Raw genomic sequence first — 21,420 nt, 5'->3', positions numbered from 1 at the left:
ACTCATAACTCCACCACGCCTCTATGCAATGTATGGGTAAACAAAAAGAATAGCTACAGCAAACTTTATAATCTCTAAGTTGATGAAAACTTAATGCACTTAGGACCATTCTAATGATAAAATATGTCTATACCTGACATTTGCTGGTCAAAAACCTCCTAACTCCATTTGAGTTTGCTTTCAGTAAAATGTTAATAATATTATGACTAGAGATGCACCGATGCTAAATTTCTCCACTGATACCGATATCTGATTATTGATAATGATGATAAATCATCATGAGAATGATAAATCTCTTCCAAATAATGCTGCAAACTCTCTCATTTGGTACATTACTATAATATTAAAGGTTAAAATTAAGAGCAAAGCCCAAACTATTATATTCATCTGCTATTTATTTTTAGATTACACTCAAAAACTGAAATGTTTGTATGCAACTCAGTTGCACATAAACGCTTGTCTTCATGGCAAATTTATTCAAACATATATAATTAACAGTAAATAAGCTCTAGTGTTTTATAGCTAGCTAATGAATTGTGAACATTGGATGACTTTCCTGAGGTAAATGCAGCGTTAAGTGACACATTGTTCACAAGCTGATTTATTGACATCTTTCTGCGGTTAAAACACTGATTGAACGATGACTTGAGACATGATATATATCTGTAAGTTGTTCTGTATCTTTCAACATACCTTCTGATGTTCATGCATGTTTTTTCATGCTGAAAAAAACACCCGCGCTACATCATATTTAAGAGCATCAAAATGCCATTTGTTGTATGAATTTTGTGATAAATGGACAGAATTTTAAAGTTGAGACTTTGTTTCTTATCACAAGTAACTAAGCACAAAGCTCTTTGCGATTATTGGATGGGAGGTGCTCTACAAATAATGTTTGATATAGGGGGAAACTGTGGACCTGGCAACCCTGGCTTGAACTACAGGTGAAAAATAGAGCCTGCTTTTAAAGGGTTAGTTGACCCAAAAATGAAAATTCTGTCATTAATTCCTCACCCTCATGTCGTTCCACACCTGTAAGACCTTCGTTCATCTTCAGAACACAAATTAAGATATTTTTGATGAAATCTGATGGCTCAGTGAGGCCTGCATTGACAGCAAGATAATTAACACTTTCAATGCCCAGAAAGGTACTAAAGACATATTTAAAACAGGTCATGTGGTTCAACCTTAATATTGTAAAGTGACGAGAATACTTTTTGTGCACCAAAAAAACTAAATAATGAATTTATTCAACAATATCTAGTGATGGGTGATTTCAAAACACTGCTTCATGAAGCTTTACGAATCTTCTGTATTGAATCAGTGGTTGTGAGCGTGTGTCAAACTGCCAAAGTCATGTGATTTCAGTAAACAAGGCTTCGTTATGTCATAAGTGTTTCGAAATTTTAATGGTTCACCACTGGGGGGCGTGACTTTGGCAGTTTGATACACGCTCTGAAACACTGATTCGAAAAAAAAGATTCATAAAGCTTCATGAAGCAGTGTTTTGAAATCGCCCATCACTAGATATTGTTGAATAGAGTCGTTATTTTGTTTTTTTGGCGCACAAAAAGTATTCTCGTCGCTTCATAACATTAAGGTTGAACCACTGCAGCCACATGAACTGTTTTAAATATGTCTTTAGTAACTTTCTGGGCATTGAAAGTGTAAATTATCTTGCTGTCAATGCAGGCCTCACTGAGCCATTGGATTTCATCAAAAATATCTTAATTTGTGCTCTGAAGATGAATGAAGGTCTTACGGGTGTGGAACGGCATGAGGGAGAGTAATTAATGAGAATTTTCATTTTTGCTCAATTAAATTGCTATTTTATTAACTTGCCCTAACTTCCACACGAGAGATTTTCTTCACACACAGTACGAGTTTCAGTCTGACACGTTTTTCTGCCCCCTTTTGATTGACAGGATAATCAGCCCTGATCATTGGCTGTTTTTAAACAACCAGCCGATGGCCAATAGTGAAAATAATTGTTTTTATCAGCTGATACATCGGTGCATCTCTAATAATGACACATGCAAGTGTTTCACAATATTAACTTTATGAACAATGTTTAATTATTTAAGAAATACAGTGATTTTTCCATTTCCTCAAAACAAAGTAGTGGTTTTGGACATACAATTTTTCCAGACAATATACAAAGTGACCGAAAGGTTTAAAACCCTCTTTGAAAAAGGCCCTTGTTTATATCTTTTATCATATTGTTGTTGCTGCTGTTTCATGAAAGCAATAAATCGCTCAGTGATTTTATCATGAAATCCAAATAATGCACAGCTTCTTGTTACTTTAATAGAAACTGTGAGTCAAAGGGTTTCAAATAAATCTAAGTACTACTAAAGTGCTGAAGCACTACATTACCCATAACCCTGAGCGAGATCCTGCATTTTGGTTATAGGATTTGGCTAGTTGGGTTGTGGGGACATTCTTGCAAAATGTTGTCGGTATTTTGCAAGAAATTAATACTTTTATTCAGTAAGGATGCATTAAATTAATCAAAAGTGACATTAAATACTTTTAGAATGTTACAAAATATTCCTCAAAGTTTGTTGTTTTGAGTAGTAGTGTTTTCCGATAAGAATAAAAAAGATTCAATTATATCTTTCCAAGTGTTTTAGATGAGTACTTGATAAGCTATTAAGTGCACTTTACTACCCGTTTCTCCTGTTCTGAAACACTTCAGAAAAATGTTGTGATGTGGAGCTGCTTGATTTGGTTCATGGTTTGGAACTTTTGAATGATTTTTTAAAACATGCTAATGGAGAATATGAATCATAAAAATACTTATGAAACCAAAGCCGGTGGTCACAGTGGCTGCTTTTTCTTCATTATTTGATCCAGTGGATCCATTTCAATTCTTTTTTTTTTTTTGTTAAAATTTGTTAAAACATGTGCATAATCTAATTTTTAACTATTTTAAGATCGATGAGAAACATAAATTCATGCACATGTGTCTTTTGACTGCTAGTGTATACTTGGCACTAATGCATATAAACTACTGACAATAGTTGCCACAAAAACATGAAATGGAAATGAGATGCATCATCAGGAAAGACCTCTTCCAGCCCTCGCCGTTTTGTTTTCTCTGGCGAAGGTGTATCATTAAGATGATAAATGGTTTGATCCTGCCATGTTTTGTTCCTCAGGCACCAAGCACAAAACTATGCTGGAGGCTCGGAGCGGGATCGGCTCCATCAAATCCTTCCCGAGGACTGGGCTGAAGAGCAAGCTGGCTACTCCCACTAAAGCAGACACGGGCCTGCAGAACAAGACATTCCACTGTGAAACCTGCGACGTGCGCGTCAATTCAGAGACGCAGCTCAAGCAGGTGAGCGCTGAACGCTGCGTCCACGCCAGAAAGTGAAAACACACTGCCGGCATTATGTTGGCGGCATCGTAGCAAAGTCCTTTTCAAGGAAAGTCTGTTCACTCTGCGGCCACATTTGCAACACCTCCAACCAGCTCCTATCTATTTGAATAGGGAAATCCTGAAATCTCAAAAGTTACTGACATGAACTGCCCCATAAATGCTCAAATAGCATTAAAAAAAGCTTATACTTCAGGCTGGGCCAGTCAATGTGCATGTGCATTCATAAGCGTACGTCTCACAACATGGACTGTTTTTACAGCGCAACAGTCGGGTTCCAGAAGTAAAAATGGTAACACTTTACTTGAAGGGGTGTGCATAAGACTGACGTGACACCTTCATAATCTTGACATGACACGTGTCATGAATATGAAGGAGGTTTTATGAATGTTTATGACAACTGTCATTAAATGTCATTCGCTCAATCATGTCATTTTTAATGCAAAGATGACATTGTTTGAGATGTCTTTGTTACGACAACTTGACATAAACCAATACATCATAACCTGTCAGTGTCTTTGTCATGACAACTTGACATTAGCAAAACATCATAACCTGTCATAAACATGACATAGCAGATTAATTATCAAACTTAAAAAAACTAATTAGCTTTATGGGTTAACATTACATTACATTATTTTGGTAACACTTCAGTATAGGGAACACATATATAAACGATTAACTATGACTTTTCCCTCAATAAACTCTTAATTTACTGCTTATTATAGTTAATTTTTAGGTTTAGGTATTGGGTAGGATTAATAATGTAGAATAAGATCATGCAGAATAAGGCATTAATATGTGCTTTATAAGTACTAATAAACAGCCAATATTTTAGCCATATGAATGCTAATAGCAATAAGCAACTAGTTAAAAGACCCTAAAATAAAGTGTTACCATTATTTTATAACAGTGTCATCTTTTTTACGAAATTTGAAATTTTCTATTATCTGACCTTCTGTTGGAGGAAACTTAAAAAAACAAAAAACAAAAACAAAAAAAACATGAAATGAAAAATAGTCATGACGCTGTTATAAAATTATTTGTCAGAGTATTGTCACTTAATGACATTTTAATGACAAGTTCAATTTGTACCACTGTACTTGAGCTCAAGATACATATTCATGACACTATTATAATGGCCTCATGTCAAAACCAACCACATGACAGTTTAATGTAATGTTAACCCATAAAGCTAAATGATGTCAAGTTGTCATGACAAAGACACTGACAGGTTATGATGTGTTGGTTTATGTCAAGTTGTCATAACTCGGACATCTCAAACAATGTCATCTTTGCATTAAAAATGACATAATTGAGCGAATGACACTTAATGACAGTTGTCATAAACATTCATAAAACCTCCTTCATATTCATGACATGTGTCATGTCATGATTATGAAGGTGTCATGTCTGTCTTATGCACACCCCTTCAAGTAAAGTGTTACCGTAAAAACTTTTTACATTTTAATGATAACTTATAAACCTTTAAAGACGAGGTTTTTAATTGATGGCATTTGCTTCTGTTGAAGCCGTCAGCCAACTTAGTTTTAAAATAATCGTGTTTAACCATGGAATTCCTGGTGAAAAACTACATTACCCATGATGCTGTGGAAAATTCTACCAATCAGAGTCGAAACAAGGAAAACATGGCAAAAGATCTCTTTAGCTCCGCCCACTCACATGAAGCACTGTGAATGATGTAATATCTCAAAATAATACTTGAAATATATGCAAATATTTGCAATGACCTTAAAATATATTGTTTATATATATATATATATATATATATATTCAACAATAATCGTGATTATTGTGTACAAAATAAGAGTCTGTGTTTACGTAATATATGTGTGTTTGTTTTGTGTATAATTATTATGTATATATAAATAAACATACATTCATGTATATATTTAAGAAAAATATCTTATATTTCTATAAAAATATTTACATTTATATTATATAAATATATAAAAAAAATATTTTTTTATTTTATTTAACCTTTATTTAACCAGGAGAGTCCCATTGAGATTAAAAACCTCTTTTTCAAGGGAGTCCTGGCCAAGAGGCAACAATATTTACACAATTATAAACATACAAAGAAACATTAAAATAACACAGGTTATGAAAAACAATTGCACATTTTTGAGGCAAAATATAAATATATGTATATATTTATACATACATGCATATTTTCTTAAATATATACATGTATGTGTGTGTATATATACATAATACTTATACACAGAACAAACACATATATATTACGTAAACACAGACTCTTATTTTGTACACGACAACCATGATTATCGTTGAACAGCCCTAATATATATATGTATATATATATATATATATATATATATATATAGTAGTTTATATTTCTCCATAGTTTTTAATTCGATTATGCTGTTTGCAATGCTTCATGGGATTGTAGTTCTTTCCTCTTATACATGCTTTAAAGCAGTGGTTAATGTTAGTATACAGGGTTTATTCTAAAGAGATGGTAACATAATTCAGATTTTTTATTATTATGTTAATTATTATATTATTATATTATAATGCTTAAATTATTTTGAATTTTAATGTACTATATATATATATATATATATATATATATATATATATATATATATAAAATAATGTTAAATATTTTATGGTTGGTGGGTAAAAATTAATCAGATAAATAAATTAAATAATAAAAATAATAATAATAGCTGTCTACTGCTTTGTATCTCATTGGTTGATGAGTTTTTTTGCCCAGAAAAAAAACTGTCAACCTACTTGACAGAGAATTAAAATATTAATTCATTCAAAAATCTGCAGTGAAAAATTGTTTAATTTGGTCTGAAAACATTAAACGCTGTTAGAGAATCTGTGAGCTGTGTCTGTCAGCTCATCACATCTGTGTCATTTTCTGTGTTTTTATCCTCAGCACATCAGCAGCAGACGCCATAAAGACAGAGCTGCAGGGAAACCAGCCAAACCCAAGTTCAGTCCTTACACCAAAACCCAAAGAGGACCCACCAAACAGACAGTAGGTTCCTGCTTTGTACCACGGGCGGCACTAAATGCAATTGCAATCTGTTTGTTTGAGCGATCCAGAGGTGTAAAGAGTACCTGAAATCCATACTTGAGTAAAAGGAGAGATAACTTATTGTCAGCAATTCCAATACGACTTGAGTAAAAGTCTTAGAGTATCTGATTTTAACAGTAATTAAGCATTTTACTCGAACTGAATGTAGGCTCAAAGCCCTTAATGCCAGTGAAAAACAACAGTTGATCACATGTTTATTTTCTAAAATCAAAATAAAACTGAACGCCTCAGTATTGCAATAAATCAAGGTTGAGCCTCTTAAACGTCTACAAACACTCAAGTCTCAGTTAAGCTTAGTTTCGCACACTGGATGAGAAGCGCCACATCTTTTAAAATAAAAAAAATATTTAGGAATCCTGAGTTATAATGCATTACAATTGTCCCAAATCCTTGTTTATGTACATAAAGACTAGTCTGTAAGACTGGACATTTTAATATTAGTGCTAATAGGTTACATGGCAGATATATCATCTTTTAAGACTTAATTTATGACTCTGGATAATCTGGATTTTTTTAGAGATAGATATAGATAATAGAGATCATAGAGACACCACGATAAAAAAAACAAAACAAAATAATAGGTAACTTACTTGAAGCTCTGTTATAAATGAGTCTATTTATAAATGTCTAAAATGTTATAAATGATTCCATAAAAAAAATTAATTTAAATGATTTCATTATGTAAAAATTGTTTGAAGTTAATAAATGAAGACTTGTTTCGTCCAGAGTTTTTGAACGAATCCCATACAAATAACCATCACTAGTCGCCACCTACTGGAGTAACAGTGTAATAGATACAATCTTTATTTGAAGCGTAACATTAGTTAAAAAGGTCATTTACTAATTTTGATCGCAGCTGCCGCAACATCAGTGTTTATATCCGGATTATAAACTTTTATCCCAATACTTTAGTTATTATTTGATGTTTGCAACAGAAATAGCAATACGGTGTAGATGAAAAGACTCTTTGTGAAGCTGTTTCGAACAAGCTTACGTGAATAAGATCTTGTGTGTGTTTGAATAGAGATTGTGATCTTTTAATGATTAATTGTGCATGCATATGGGTCTATAGCCTATATATTTTTTTGTATGTCATAGTGTCACATGATCCTTCAGAAATCATTCTAATATGCTGATTTGCTGCTCAAGACAACATATTAATATTTTTGCATAATTTCCAAAGTAATTGCTTAATTTCTTTTTTTTTTTTTTTAAGTCTTACCGACCCCCAACATTTGAACGGTGGTGTATAATATTATCTCTTCAACACCCATTTAACTAGAAATAGACATTTCAGAGGCAGAGGAAGTCATTACATTTTGATGAACGATTATCAAAACAATTTTTTTCCTTTCGAATAACACGCCCTGATGAATTGTACACATCAAGACCATTTATTAAAGTGATAGTTCACCCAAAAGTGAAAATGCTGTCATTGTTTACTAGCCCTCATGTCGTTCCAAACCCATATGCTGTTATTTTTTCCAATTTGTTCCATGCAGCAACAGCTCATGGTGACCACATCTGTTAAACTCAACGTGAACACAAATGAGATTTCAAATATTTTCAGTCTGTTCCTCACACAGATATGACTTCAGAATGACTCGTGTGTACTACTGTTGTGGCACTTGTGGTCACTGTGATCTGTTGTTGTATTGAAACTGTTTTGTGTTCCACAGAAAAGAACAACCGCATACGAGTTTGGAACAACATGAACATAGTAAACTGTAGGCAGCATGGATTTCAGTCACTTCACTGTAAAATACAACCCATTTGACTACAGATTTTACTAGTGAGATTTTATTTATAAAAAGACGGAATGGAAGATTTTAAATATTTTGAAATATTGTTTGCAATTTTACTAAAACTATAACTATAATAATCTATTCTTGAAGTACCAGCTTTAAGGCCTGGTTAATGGTAGTATACAAGGTTTCTTGTATAGAGGTGGTAACTTTAAACCCTGCACAGTCGAATGCACAGCCTTGCAAAGTATGCATAGTTTTGAGCAATCTCTCGCCATGAGTTACAGCCCATCTTTGTATTCTTTCATGCTAGAGTTGCACAAACGAGGGTACTTTCTAACCTTTTCACACAATCTTTCATCGATTGTCGCTGTAGCTTGCATGCGTTCCGCAGTTTTTCTTCGACTACCTTGTGAATCACGGTTGCCACCTTGTGGATAAACTAATTACTGCAAAAAAAATTAAATGCACATATGTGACCTGTGCGTACAACGGTGTTAATTTCGTTGATGAATAATTTTCGTCAACGACATTTTTTCATGGACGAAAATGAGATGATGACTAAATAAAAATGCATTTTGAATGACTAAAAAATCTACTCTAATTTCCGTCAACTAATAAAAACGAGATGAAAATGATGACGATTTGGGAAGATATCCAGATGCGCACATTTGAAGTGTAACGTGCTGATCTTACCGCGGGAAACGCGGCGCTGTTGCGCCCTCTGCAGGCTCATCTCTACAGCACCACTTCAGACTGCTTCGCAATTAATGAATAGCGCACATTTATGCCATGCAAATGCTTATGAGCTAATGTTGATGAATTATGACAATGTTTACTACACAATGTTTATATGGTAATATGTTTTAGACGGTTGTAAGAATGCATATTTTATCACCCTCATGATCAGCCTGCTACAGACATTTCAGAATAAGAGTCACGGTGTATTTCGGGATGGTATATAATTAGTATTTAATTATTTAATTTAATTTCTGTTTTATTCATTGTAAACTACTGTATCTTCTGTCATAGGAAAGAAAGACTAAGAACATTATTTGACACATTATTCAGTAGCCTATAGTTAACTAAACCTAAAACCAAAGAAATCTTCATTACTTGAAATAAACCTTAACTGAAATAAAAAATAAATATATAAAAATGTAAACTTATTTTTTTTCATCTAGTTTCTAAGCTTTAGCTTAACCTGAGGTATTAAAATAACAAACAGAAATAAAAACTTATAGACATTTAAAAGCAAAAACTAAAAGACATAAACACACTAAAAATTACAAAAACTTTTAACTAAAATTACAATGAAAGCAGAAAAACTAAAAATCAAATCTAATGAAAATTTTAAACGAAAACTATAGTAGTACCTCAATTACAAGTGTGTCAATCCCTGAAAAGTACTGAATTTTGCTCTTTTGTGTCTTTTTGCACTTGAACGGTCAAAAACCGTCCGCTTTGGCGAGCAATGTACAGTTTGGTGAATGTATATCAGTGTATTGGATCTGTGAATTGTTAGAGAAATGCTTACTTAATGCATTACAATTAACTAAATTAGATTTTAGTCGACTAAATGTACTGTAGATTTAGTCGACTAAAATCTCATGATATTCAGTCGACTAAAACTAGACTAAAACTAAAACAATTTCCTAAGACTAAAATATGACTAAAACTAAATGGCATTTTAGTCAAAAGACTATGACTACAACTAAATCAAAATTTGTTGTCAAAATTAACACTGGCGTACAAAATATGCGCGGTTACAAAAATCGGACGGTGACTAAAGTCGCATCTCGCGCACTGTACGCTGACCCTCACACACGCGTAAAAAGTGAAGTATACTTTGGGCTTAACTCTTTCCCTGCCATTGACAAGTTTTTCCAGCAATCCATGTTTTCACTGTTATACAGTATGGGGGCGCTATTACGCATCTTCTGAAAGAGTACAGAATCTCCGGATCAAAACACAGGCAAAGAAGAAGCAGAAACAAGCGATAGAAGTAGGGATGCACCAATACCATTTTTTAAGGACCAGTACGAGTACCGATACTTTTTTCTAGTTCTCGCCGATACCGATGCCTATACATTTATTAATTTCTCTCTCTCTCTCTTTTTTTTTTTTTTTTTTGGTGATGTTGCATTAATTTTGAAGTATTTCCACACCCCTGAGGATGACATTGTTTCTGCTGCTGTCGCCGGAGTCTCTGTGCACGGAAAATTCTGTCAGTTACATCACATGAGGTATCGGTCTTTGGTATCGGGGGTATTTTTACGAGTACGAGTACATGAGCTTGGTATCGGTATCGGTGCATCCCTAGATAGAAGCATTGCTTATGAACGTAGAATAACGTGATCATCCAACATTAAACAGCATATAAATCAAAACTGCCTAACTTCACTGAGTGAAATGTCAAACCCAGAAAGAGGAAACGACTGTGAAGTGTTGATGGACTCGATCTACTCCATCTGTGTTTTGATCAACATTCTGAATCCGACATTTTTTTCCCAGCTTTTTGTTCAAATTGCCTTTTTATGAAACATACCCTCAGCTGTTGTATGTAATTTCTCAAATTCGTTGTTGAACTTAGTTGATATTTGAAATTAACCCAAACAAACACACCCGTCTTCATTGCTCCGCCTCCAAAACTCACACTCTCCAATCCCAACCACCCTGCTCCAAGTCGGTCTCGAACCCTGGCCCGATCGCTGCTGGCATGCGAGGTGAATCACCACGTTCCCCAGCGATCGTCAGTGTGTGGAGGTTCAACTGCAAAACTCTCACTATCTGGTCACTGTTACACACGCAATGCAAGTGGATGTCTGTTTATCACAGCTAACGTGCAACAAAATGCTTCGCAAAAAATAAAGCACAGATGATGAACGAATTAAATAAAAAAGAATGCATGAAGCTAGATTAAATGGTAGTGTTCTTTTTTTTATATATAGTGTATGTTCAGATATTCATACAACAAAATGTTTTGGGAGACATAAAATTTTTGTGACTGGGAACTTTAAAAAAACACTGGTGGTGAAAGAGTCAATACTAAAAAAAAGAAAAGAGAAGTGCAATTCCATTTAATAAATGAAATATTTTTTTATTATTATTTTAATAATTATAATGCTAATTTATCAAGTGATTGTTCTTATATATATAGTCGTGCTCAAACGTTTACATACCGCTTGCAGAATCTGCAAAAATGTTAATGATTTTAACCAAATAAAAGGGATCATACAATATGCATGTTATTTTTTATTCAGTACTGTCCTAAATAAGGTATTTCACATAAGAGATGTTTACATATAGTCCACATGACAAAAAAAATAGCTGAATTTATAAAAATGACCCCATTCAAAAGTACATACCCTGATCCAAAATCCTTCAGAAATCATTCTAATATACTTAAGAAACATTTCTGATTATTAATGAAAACAGTTTTTTTCATTTTCATTGCTTATAATTTTTATGGAAACTTTATGGAAATTTTTTATTATAAATTAAAGGTGCCCAAGAATGCTTTTTCACAAGATGTAATATAAGTCTAAGGTGTCCCCTGAATGTGTCTGTGAAGTTTCAGCTCAAAATACCCCATAGATTTTTTTTAATTAATTTTCTTAACTGCCTATTTTGGGGCATCATTAACTATGCACTGATTTTTTCAGCGCGCCGCCCCTTTAATTCGCGTGCTCCCTGCCACACGAGCTCTCGATTATATTACAGCACATTTACAAAGTTCACACAGCTAATATAACCCTCAATTGAATCTTTACAAGATGTTCGTCATGCATGCTGTATGCATGCTTCGAATTATGTGAGTAAAGTATTTATTTTGATGTTTATATTTGATTCTCTATGAGTTTGAGGCTATATGCTCCATGGCTAACGGCTAATGCTACACTGTTGGAGAGATTTATAAAGAATGAAGTTGTGTTTATGAATTATACAGACTGCAAGTGTTTAAAAATGAAAATAGCGACGGCTCTTGTCTCCGTGAATTCAGTAAGAAACGATGGTAACTTTAACCTCATTTAACAGTACATTAGCAACATGCTAACGAAACATTTAGAAAGACAATTTACAAATATCACTAAAAATATCATGCTATCATGGATCATGTCAGTTATTATTGCTCCATCTGCCATTTTTGCTGTTGTTCTTGCTTGCTTACCTAGTCTGATGATTCAGCTGTGCAGATCCAGACGTTACTGGCTGCCCTTGTCTAATGCCTTTCATAATGTTGGGAACATGGGCTGGCATATGCAAATTTTGGGGCGTACACCCCGACTGTTACGTAACAGTCTGTGTTTTGTTGAGATCCGCGTGTTTTCCGGAAGTCTTTTAAACAAATGAGATTTACATAAGAAAGAGAAAGCAATGGAGTTTGAAACTCAATGTATGTCTTTTCCATGTACTGAACTCTTGTTATTCAACTATGCCAAGATAAATTCAAATTTTGAATCTAGGGCACCTTTAAATTGATCAAAAGTGACATTTATATTGTTTCCACAAAACTATTAAATTCTAAGCAGCAGAGATTTCAACATTGATATTAATAAGAACAATTAATAATGGATTTGAACTTTTGACTGGGAGTGTATAAAATATAATAATTACAAATTCTCTATCCAGCAGGTGAAGATGGCAGTCGGTAAAGATCTCTGCCCACCGCTGACAACCAGAATAATGCCGTCCCACCTGGCAGCTGTGGCCGCCGCCGTTGGCTCCGCCTTTCAGCTGCGTGCCTGCCATAACCCCGCCCTCTTTCAGACTCAGTCGCTCCCCACTGCGCTGCTCCGCCCTGCTCCGGGGCCAATCAGGACTGCTCACACACCTGTACTGTTTGCCCCTTATTGACCTTTGAACTCTGACCATTAACCCCCATCACCTCACACTGGGCACACAGCCCAGATCTAATGCGCAGTATCGCAATAATTTAAAAACAAAACACAAACCAGGTAACTATGCATCGTCATTTACATATGACACACTGATGTTAAGCTATAAATGTACCGGTGAAGATTTGATTTTTGATGATATTTCATCATCTTCATCATTGCTTATGAGTACAAGATTGATTTGTAAATTTAAGGTGAGTTTGGGAACATGAAAAGTTGTATTTCTCTGCTGTTTTGCACTTTAAGCTTTTCTGTTGTTGATTTCAGTGCTTTAGACGACTAGATCTCTTCCTGTTCCAGCTGTTGTTGTGCTGTAACCTGGTCTTCAGTGCTTAATTTGCCAACGGACCCTTCTCACATTTCCAGGATTCTCATCCGAGTCTTTCAAAAGAGAGGAGAAAATATTGAGAGATTGATTAAGTTGTTTAGAAGAGAAAAAGATGTCAAATTTGCCATAATTTCCCCAGCAGTTGTGTTAGAAACACTCATGCAGCAGCGATAAATAGTTTACGGTCTTTAATGCCAAGGTATTATAACATAATATTGTTTAAAAATGAAAATATATATATAAAAAAAAAAAAAACCTGAAAAGGGTCCATTAAGAAATCACAGAATGATGGATTTGGCAGGTTTTGGACTTTAGAAGTTTCAGCCAATCATCTGAGCTGTAAATAACCATGTGACTGAGCACGCTAGAGCAGGAAAACAATATCATGTTAATTCTGATTGGCTGCTGACGTCAAAGACAGAAAAAGGAAAAAGTCAGTCTCACACTTTCAAAAACTGGTCACTAAAATAGATTACAAGTCCAAGTCAGATTTTTCCGATACAAATTAAGCCCTGTTGTACCAGTTTGTGAGTGTGTGTGTGCAGCAGAATGTGAGGGAAAGATAAGTGGGTGATTTCCGAAGTAAAATGCTGCTGATTCATGTCAAAGCAAGGTTAAAAAATATAGTGGGATGTTTGCAAAGCAGATGAATATGTAAATTTGTAGGAGTGAGTTTGCGCGTGTGTGCGTGTATGTAACGGGTTTTTCCACCTGAAGCCGTCCCTGGAAACATCTCATGAATATTACATGAGCTACTGGGGCCACAAAGCTTGTCTGTCTCTTCTTGCAATGTGAAAACCGATGAACAGTTTCAAATAAAGAATCCTGCTTTGTTAACTTGCTTGTTTGTAATAATTAATTCACTTATAGTCCCTCTGAAATCAAAATGTAAGTTTTTTAGCTTTTAGTATGAATATGTTTGCGTTTATGAATAAGCTGGTCATGTGTTCCAAAACAATGACAAAATTTTGAGACATAAGCGTTCAAAACAGACAGTCATCGTCGGATGAACTTGGGGTACATCAGTCAACCTCAGCGAGATGCGTCATTTGACGTCACTTCCAATATGTCGACACATCCTGATTCCAATTAATATTCAGATTTCAAATGTATTCGTATAGCGCTTTTCACAATACATATCGTTTCAAAGCTGCTTTACAGAAATTGCATGTCAACATTACAATTTAGAGTAATCTGTTATCAGAGGTGACCAAAATCATGTAGCCTAATTTCAAAAATGTACATATACAAATAACACATTTAGCTAACATTGTATTAATTTAAGGTACACAGCAAAATCCCCAGAGTTAAATCAACTCTGCTCAGATTACATATGGTCCCTCTCTATATAGTGTTAAAGTAACACTGAAGTAGAATGAGATAATTAAGTTATGATTGAGCAGTAGTGATGAACACCTGCTGTTAACAAGCAGAATCACTGAAGAGAATGTAATAACATTTGTGTAATAACTACAAATGACTTCCAGCCACAGCCTTAGATGAAATCAACTGAAGATAAAAGACATTAAATCTCTCAAGATCTGAATAAACAACTCCACAAACAGCATATTATCTCTTTAACTTTAACTCTGCTTCAGTGTGATTTTAAGTTCTTTGTAGAGAGGGACCATATGCTCTCAGAGTTGATTTAACTGTGGGGATTTTGCTGTGTAGAAACAATGATCTCATGAAAGTATGCAAATGACAGGACGCTAGACAGACCACAAAACTTTTGGACACATTTAAATTATACAAACAATGCTATATTTTAAAGCAATATGGAGGAGAAACGGTTAGAGAATATGAGGAAAATTGTTTTTACGAGCTCAACAGCTCTGGCCGAGCTGTGATCTAGTCGAAAAGCTATTGGCCGGTTTGAAAAAAGGGGAGGAGTTTCTAGATATATCCCGCCCTGCCTTCCCGTTTCCAAGGCCTGTACACCATATACCTGTAAAAAGATTTCTTTCTTTTTTTAAAATTAATTTATTCTTTTATTCAGCAAGGATGCATTAAATTGATGAAAAGTGACAGTAAAAATGTATAATGTTACAAAAGTTTTTATTTCAAAATAAATGCTGTTCTGTAGAACTTTCTTTTCACCAAAGAATCCTGAAAAAAAAAAAAAAAAAATGTATGACCGTTTCCACAAAAATATGAAGCAGGTAAACCAAGGTAAAATGGCCTTAAAGGTATCATAAAAGTAGAACATTTGAAGTATTTTCAAATTTGCAATCATGTGACACTTGAAAACCAATCACGTTTGCCTTTAAACGTCAACCTTGATTGCATGACAAAACAAAGTTAAGACATTTTGTACAACATATTTTTGTGTCTCACAGAAGAAATGACCTGCGTCTGAGAGTGAGTATATATGACAAAATGATCATTTCGAGCGTGAACTGTTGCTTTAATGGATTGTGTCGAGAGAACAAAAAGTGCACGCCAATTATCTCGACTTTGCTTGTTTTGGTCCACGAGACGGTAACAGTGAGTCATACTTGCAGTCACTAATCATCAAATCTACGATTTGCCTCTTTTCAAAACAAAACAAAAGTGCCCATAAAAAGCCAATACAAACGGTGTTTTCAAACAAGCGCTGGTTTCCAGGAGGTTCTGTGCACATTATGAAACTCCACTGCCATCAATTTCACTTTCTGACATTCCTGTATGAGTCACATTTGTCAAAAGCTCATAAGTCAGCAGACATGGACTTTCTCGTGAACTTTCTTCGAAACCTCTTGCATAAATCCGTGCTATGACTTGATCTGTGCTGAAAAGCGGCAGGTGCGGCGGTCCAGAAGTGACGGAGCCAGCAGTCTGATGAACCAACAGCAATGCTCGAGGAGAGTGAAATGCTTGGCGTCGTCTTGCTGTCTCTCAAAACATAATGGTGAACATCTGGATGTAGGAGTCAGTGTGTTCTGTATCAGAGGAAGGTCAGTTCCCTGACAGAAGACAGGTTGTATTTTATCCAAACATGGAGCCAAATCAGATTCCAATTATCCAGCTTTTTTATTTTGTTGTTCTTTAGAGCATAAATTTAAAAAAAAAAGAAGAATGCTGTGGATGGAATATTCAGGTTTTGACATGTAAATGCATCCGTTCTCCTCATATAATCAAACTTGTTCTTCCTGCTATATTGGAAGCTTAGACATGCAAGCATTGTATAACAGTCCATATGACACGTGCGCTATATTCAAAGTCTTCTGAAGCCATGCAATGGTTTTGTGTGAGGAAAAGACTGTAATTTAAGATATTTACTGATAATTTACCTTCAAATGTGAGTTGGGTCTCCCATGCGCTTCACGTTGTAACTACCTCACCTTAATTTTAGACGAGTTACATAAAATGGGGGATTCACTTTTGCTAATGGTTGTGTTTAAAATAACTGTAAGATATGAGACAGAACACATGTTGGGTTCATTTTACCCAGCAAATTGGGTTGTTTATTTAACCAAGCATAATGGGTTGATTCATTTTAACTATAATTCTAGCTTCTTCATACATTAATTAATGTTTACAGATTAACTTAAATCCTCTAAACTTGCATGATAATTCCTTTATTTTCGATCATACTTTATAGTATAGCATATTTTATATAGTTTTTAATACATATTGCCTACATTTAAGATCGTTTAACAAATATTAGAAGCAAAAATTAAACATTTAGAAGTAATTCAAGTGAAATCGGCCAGTCTCTGTTGTCCTGTTTCCACCGTAACGGCGCTGGATCTCGTACCGGAGATGGCTCGCGTTCGTCGGGAGATCTTCTAACTTCAGACCGCCGCCTGCGTTTTACTCGTAGTCGAAAAATGCTGTGACTGACTCCATAACCTGTCCATAAATTCTGCAGTGCAAATAAACAAAATGTGCATTTCTGAAATTCATTTAAGCATTTGAAATAAAATCACTTACTTCCCAGAGCACAAGGTGATTTCCGGCATTCTTTCACCCCACAAACAAACTCCTGCTGCGTCCCAATTGATCCTTCGCCGGGAGTTTGATTGACAAGCGATCTAACCAATCATAACGCCGAATTCCGCATTTTGTCCGATAAAGCAGTCAGGAGTTAGAAGCAGTGCCCAAGGAAGTCGACCGGAAGTTGAAGTCGGCCGCGTGCCGCCATCTTGTAGCAGAATTTCACTTGCGTTAGCATCCCATTGACTCCCATTTATTTTGGCGTCACTTTGACAGCAAATAACTTTACATCTGAGGCGTTTAAAGACTCTATTTGTCCATTATTTATTTCTAAAGATACACAACAATGTCTAAAGGGCCCGCATTACCTTCTATGTTACATTATGGCCCCGTAGAAACAGTTTTTGTAAAAATAGGCTAAAGATTGCGTCATAACCACTCGACTCTCTGTCGCACAGTAGAGAAATTACCGTACAGACAGGAGGAGAAGCTCGCAGGCAATAGTATGCATTAACTTAATATGGCGTACTGGCGTTACATTTTAAAATACTATACAAAATAATTAATCAGAATACTTACTCCTACTCACTCACGCCAAAGAACTCCCCGCTCAAGCTCGCCGTCTCTGCAAGATTAACGATGGCAGTTTGCACGCACAGCTACTAGAAGATTTACATCTGTCAGACAGGTTGCTGACGTCATCAAGCTTAGTTTGAGTCTGCGCGTCAGAAACGGAAGTGCTAAAAATCGCTAAAAATGGGCTTCACTTGTCTCAATTGAGTTCCAGTGGGGTCGCTGTGTCCATTTCTTTTACTGTCTATGGTTAGAAGATTAACCTCTGTGGATTTGAACTTGAAAAATGGTGTGACGTCTTTCCGCCTTTGAAACAACTTTCCTTCTCATGTTCATTCATGTTTATTTGATGCTATAAATGAACTAGTTGGAAGAGATGATCGGTTCATGAACCTCTTGAGCTGAGGCGTTACAGCGATCTGTCAAGACACATTAAAGAGCCACAAAACGGTTTATATTGTTCGAATTTCTTAAAAAATTACACACTTTTTTAAAGCTGGGGCTTTGTTTAATATCATAAGTATAACCTGCTCAGTCTTGTCTGTCGACGTGTTGTCAGTGTCCTCTTTGCGCCTCGATGTATTTTTCACTGTGTGTGGCGTGACAGCGCCATGGCTTGTCGGACAAAGAAACAGTAACTAAGGGGGGCGGGTCTTTGCGAAGGGTCAATTCACCTACATATACTACGCCCTAAAAGTACTCTTTTTGTGAAGAAAAAGTACATACTTTTTACTGTTTACCAGAATAGTAGGCAAGCTTTTGGGACATACCACCAAAGTCCCTTTAAGACAAGTCATTTCACTCGGCGGCCATCTTTGAAACGCCTCTCGGGCATTCAAGTGCAGCTCCTATCTCTTTAAATGGGGGAAACATCAAATTCTCCAGAGATGTTCACCAAGCTTTCGATGAAATTTCATATTTGAAATCACCAATGAAATCTACGGAAGAGGATGAGGGCCAAGCAATAATAAAAAAAATAAAACCATCTTGAGATTAAACTTGTTAAATTTCGAGAAAAAAGTTGAGATAAAATGTTGAGAATAAACTCGTTAAATTACGAGAAACAACTCGTTAAATTTCGAGAAAAAAGTCGAGATAAAATGTTGAGAATAAAGTCATTAAATTACGAGAAAAAAGTAATTAAATTACGAGAACAAATTCGTTAAATTATGAGAAAAATGTCGTTAAATTTCGAGAAAAAGTCGAGATAAAATGTTGAGAATAAAGTCATTAAATTACGAGAAAAAAGTCGTTAAATTTCGAGAAAAAAGTTGAGATAAAATGTTGAGAATAAACTCGTTAAATTACGAGAAACAACTCGTTAAATTTCGAGAAAAAAGTCGAGATAAAATGTTGAGAATAAAGTCATTAAATTACGAGAAAAAAGTAATTAAATTACGAGAACAAATTCGTTAAATTATGAGAAAAATGTCGTTAAATTTCGAGAAAAAGTCGAGATAAAATGTTGAGAATAAAGTCATTAAATTACGAGAAAAAAGTCGTTAAATTTCGAGAAAAAAGTTGAGATAAAATGTTGAGAATAAACTCGTTAAATTACGAGAAACAACTCGTTAAATTTCGAGAAAAAAGTCGAGATAAAATGTTGAGAATAAAGTCATCAAATTACGAGAAAAAAGTCATTAAATTATGATAATAAACTCGATAAATTACGAGAAAAATGTCGTTAAATTTCGAGAAAAAGTTGAGATAAAATGTTGAGAATAAAGTCATTAAATTAACGAATTTATTCTCGTAATTTAACGAATTTGTTTTCGTAATTTAATGACTTTTTCTCGTAATTTAATGAGCTTATTCTAGTAATTTAATGACTTTATTCTCAACATTTTATCTCGACTTTTTTTTAAAAAATTTAACGAGTTTGTTCTTGTAATTTAACGACTTTTTTCTCATAATTTAATGACTTTATTCTCAACATTTTATCTCGACTTCTCGAAATTTAACAAGTTTTTTTCTCGTAATTTATCGAGTTTATTATCAACATTTTATCTCGACTTTTTTCTCGAAATTGAACAAGTTTTTTTCTCGTAATTTAATGAGTTTATTCTCAACATTTTATCTCGACCTCTTTCTCGAAATTTAACGAGTTTTTTCTCGCAATTTAACGGGTTTATTCTCAACATTTTATCTCAACTTTTTTCTCGAAATTTAACGAGTTTTTTCTCGAAATTTAACAACTTTAATCTCGAGATGGTTTTATTTTTTTATTATTGCTTGGCCCTAATCCTCTTCCATAGAAATCTGACAACAATTGTCTCATACATTTTGTTTATAAACGCTTGAATCATTACAAAAAAACTAAAAACTAAAAAAACTGCATTTTTCAGGCTGGACCAAGATAATGCAATTATCAATTAATTCCTTCGTATTCACCTCAAGAAAGTATTTATTTTAAAGAAATGGTTGGTTATATGTTCAAATAATTGATATTTGTAGCTAAAAAATCACTTTACATTAAGGCAAGGTGTATTTTAATAAAAAAACGCAAAACAATTTTTTTCATTTAAAAGAAGACAGAAGCCTCAAGCATATCATTTTTAAAATAATTTAATTTATTTAACAATTGTATAAATGATGGACCAAACAAAACTGATAAAAACAGTGGTTTAACTTTATTTCGTTTTAGAAAAATAAATAAATAAAGTAACAGGAATGAACACTGGGTAACAGGAATGAGTGTCCATATGTGTGTGTATGTGTGTGAGAAAGAGAGTGAGAGTGCATGTGTGTGAGTGAGATTTCTGTGCTGAAGGGATGTGCTGTGTGCTAGTAATACATCACAGTGACAGGAGGTGGAAAGAGAAAGAAGGAGAGAGACAAAAAGGGGGAAAAAGAGAGAGTTGTGGGTGTGTTTCACTCCTTCTCTTGCCATGCCATGGGTGGGTGTTTCTGGCAACTGCAAATTATAGGTTCTCTCCATCTTCTCCAAAAGATAAGAAAGACAAAGACAAAAAGATTAAGTCACTTCGTGGTGGACTGGCTCCCTGTAAGCATGGCATTCACACTGTAAAACTAATCCTAAAAATCTAGAAAAACTCATGATACAAGTGTATAGTATTATATCAACTAATATTCGCATTACTAAATCAACAAAACAGAAGACTCTACTCACTCCTGTTACTTTTACTCACTCCTGTTATTTTTCATATGAGTAACAGGACTGAAAGTAACAGGATTGAGTTTTTAAATAAAAAATGACCAAATACATGACATATGGCCACATGGCGTACAATAGCATGAGGATACTAAGCAAATTCTAGTGACTTACTTAAAGTTAATATTTTTAAAATAAACAAAAAACATCAAAGAAATAATTTAGATAACAGGACAGTATGTTGAGATTGGCCTTCTCAGTCAAAGTTACAATTTCATCAAATATACAGAAATTAAAATGAGAGGATTTACTTTTGGTCTTCTCATGGCCTGCATAAGATCCAGATGATGCAACTTGCCTGTTGAAAATG

The 21,420-nt window shown here is 34.5% G+C and overlaps 1 protein-coding gene across 11 annotated transcripts in view; it reads left to right on the top strand.

Annotated features, from left to right (window-relative positions):
* znf385d (zinc finger protein 385D) overlaps positions 1 to 14,284 on the top strand; it is a 232,295-nt gene extending 218,011 nt beyond the window's left edge. For all 11 annotated transcript variants that reach the window (XM_048154134.1, XM_048154135.1, XM_048154132.1 and 8 more), the window contains 3 exons: positions 3,162 to 3,343; positions 6,315 to 6,416; positions 12,854 to 14,284. In XM_048154134.1, the coding sequence (XP_048010091.1) occupies positions 3,162 to 3,343; positions 6,315 to 6,416; positions 12,854 to 13,078 (509 nt within the window). In that variant the 3' untranslated portion in view covers positions 13,079 to 14,284. The remainder of the gene's footprint in view (positions 1 to 3,161; positions 3,344 to 6,314; positions 6,417 to 12,853) is intronic.
* Positions 14,285 to 21,420: the final 7,136 nt, after the last annotated feature.

Source organism: Megalobrama amblycephala, linkage group LG13, assembly GCF_018812025.1.
Source record: "Megalobrama amblycephala isolate DHTTF-2021 linkage group LG13, ASM1881202v1, whole genome shotgun sequence".
NCBI classification, from domain to species: domain Eukaryota; kingdom Metazoa; phylum Chordata; class Actinopteri; order Cypriniformes; family Xenocyprididae; genus Megalobrama; species Megalobrama amblycephala.
This window is presented reverse-complemented; position numbering and strand designations above follow the sequence as displayed.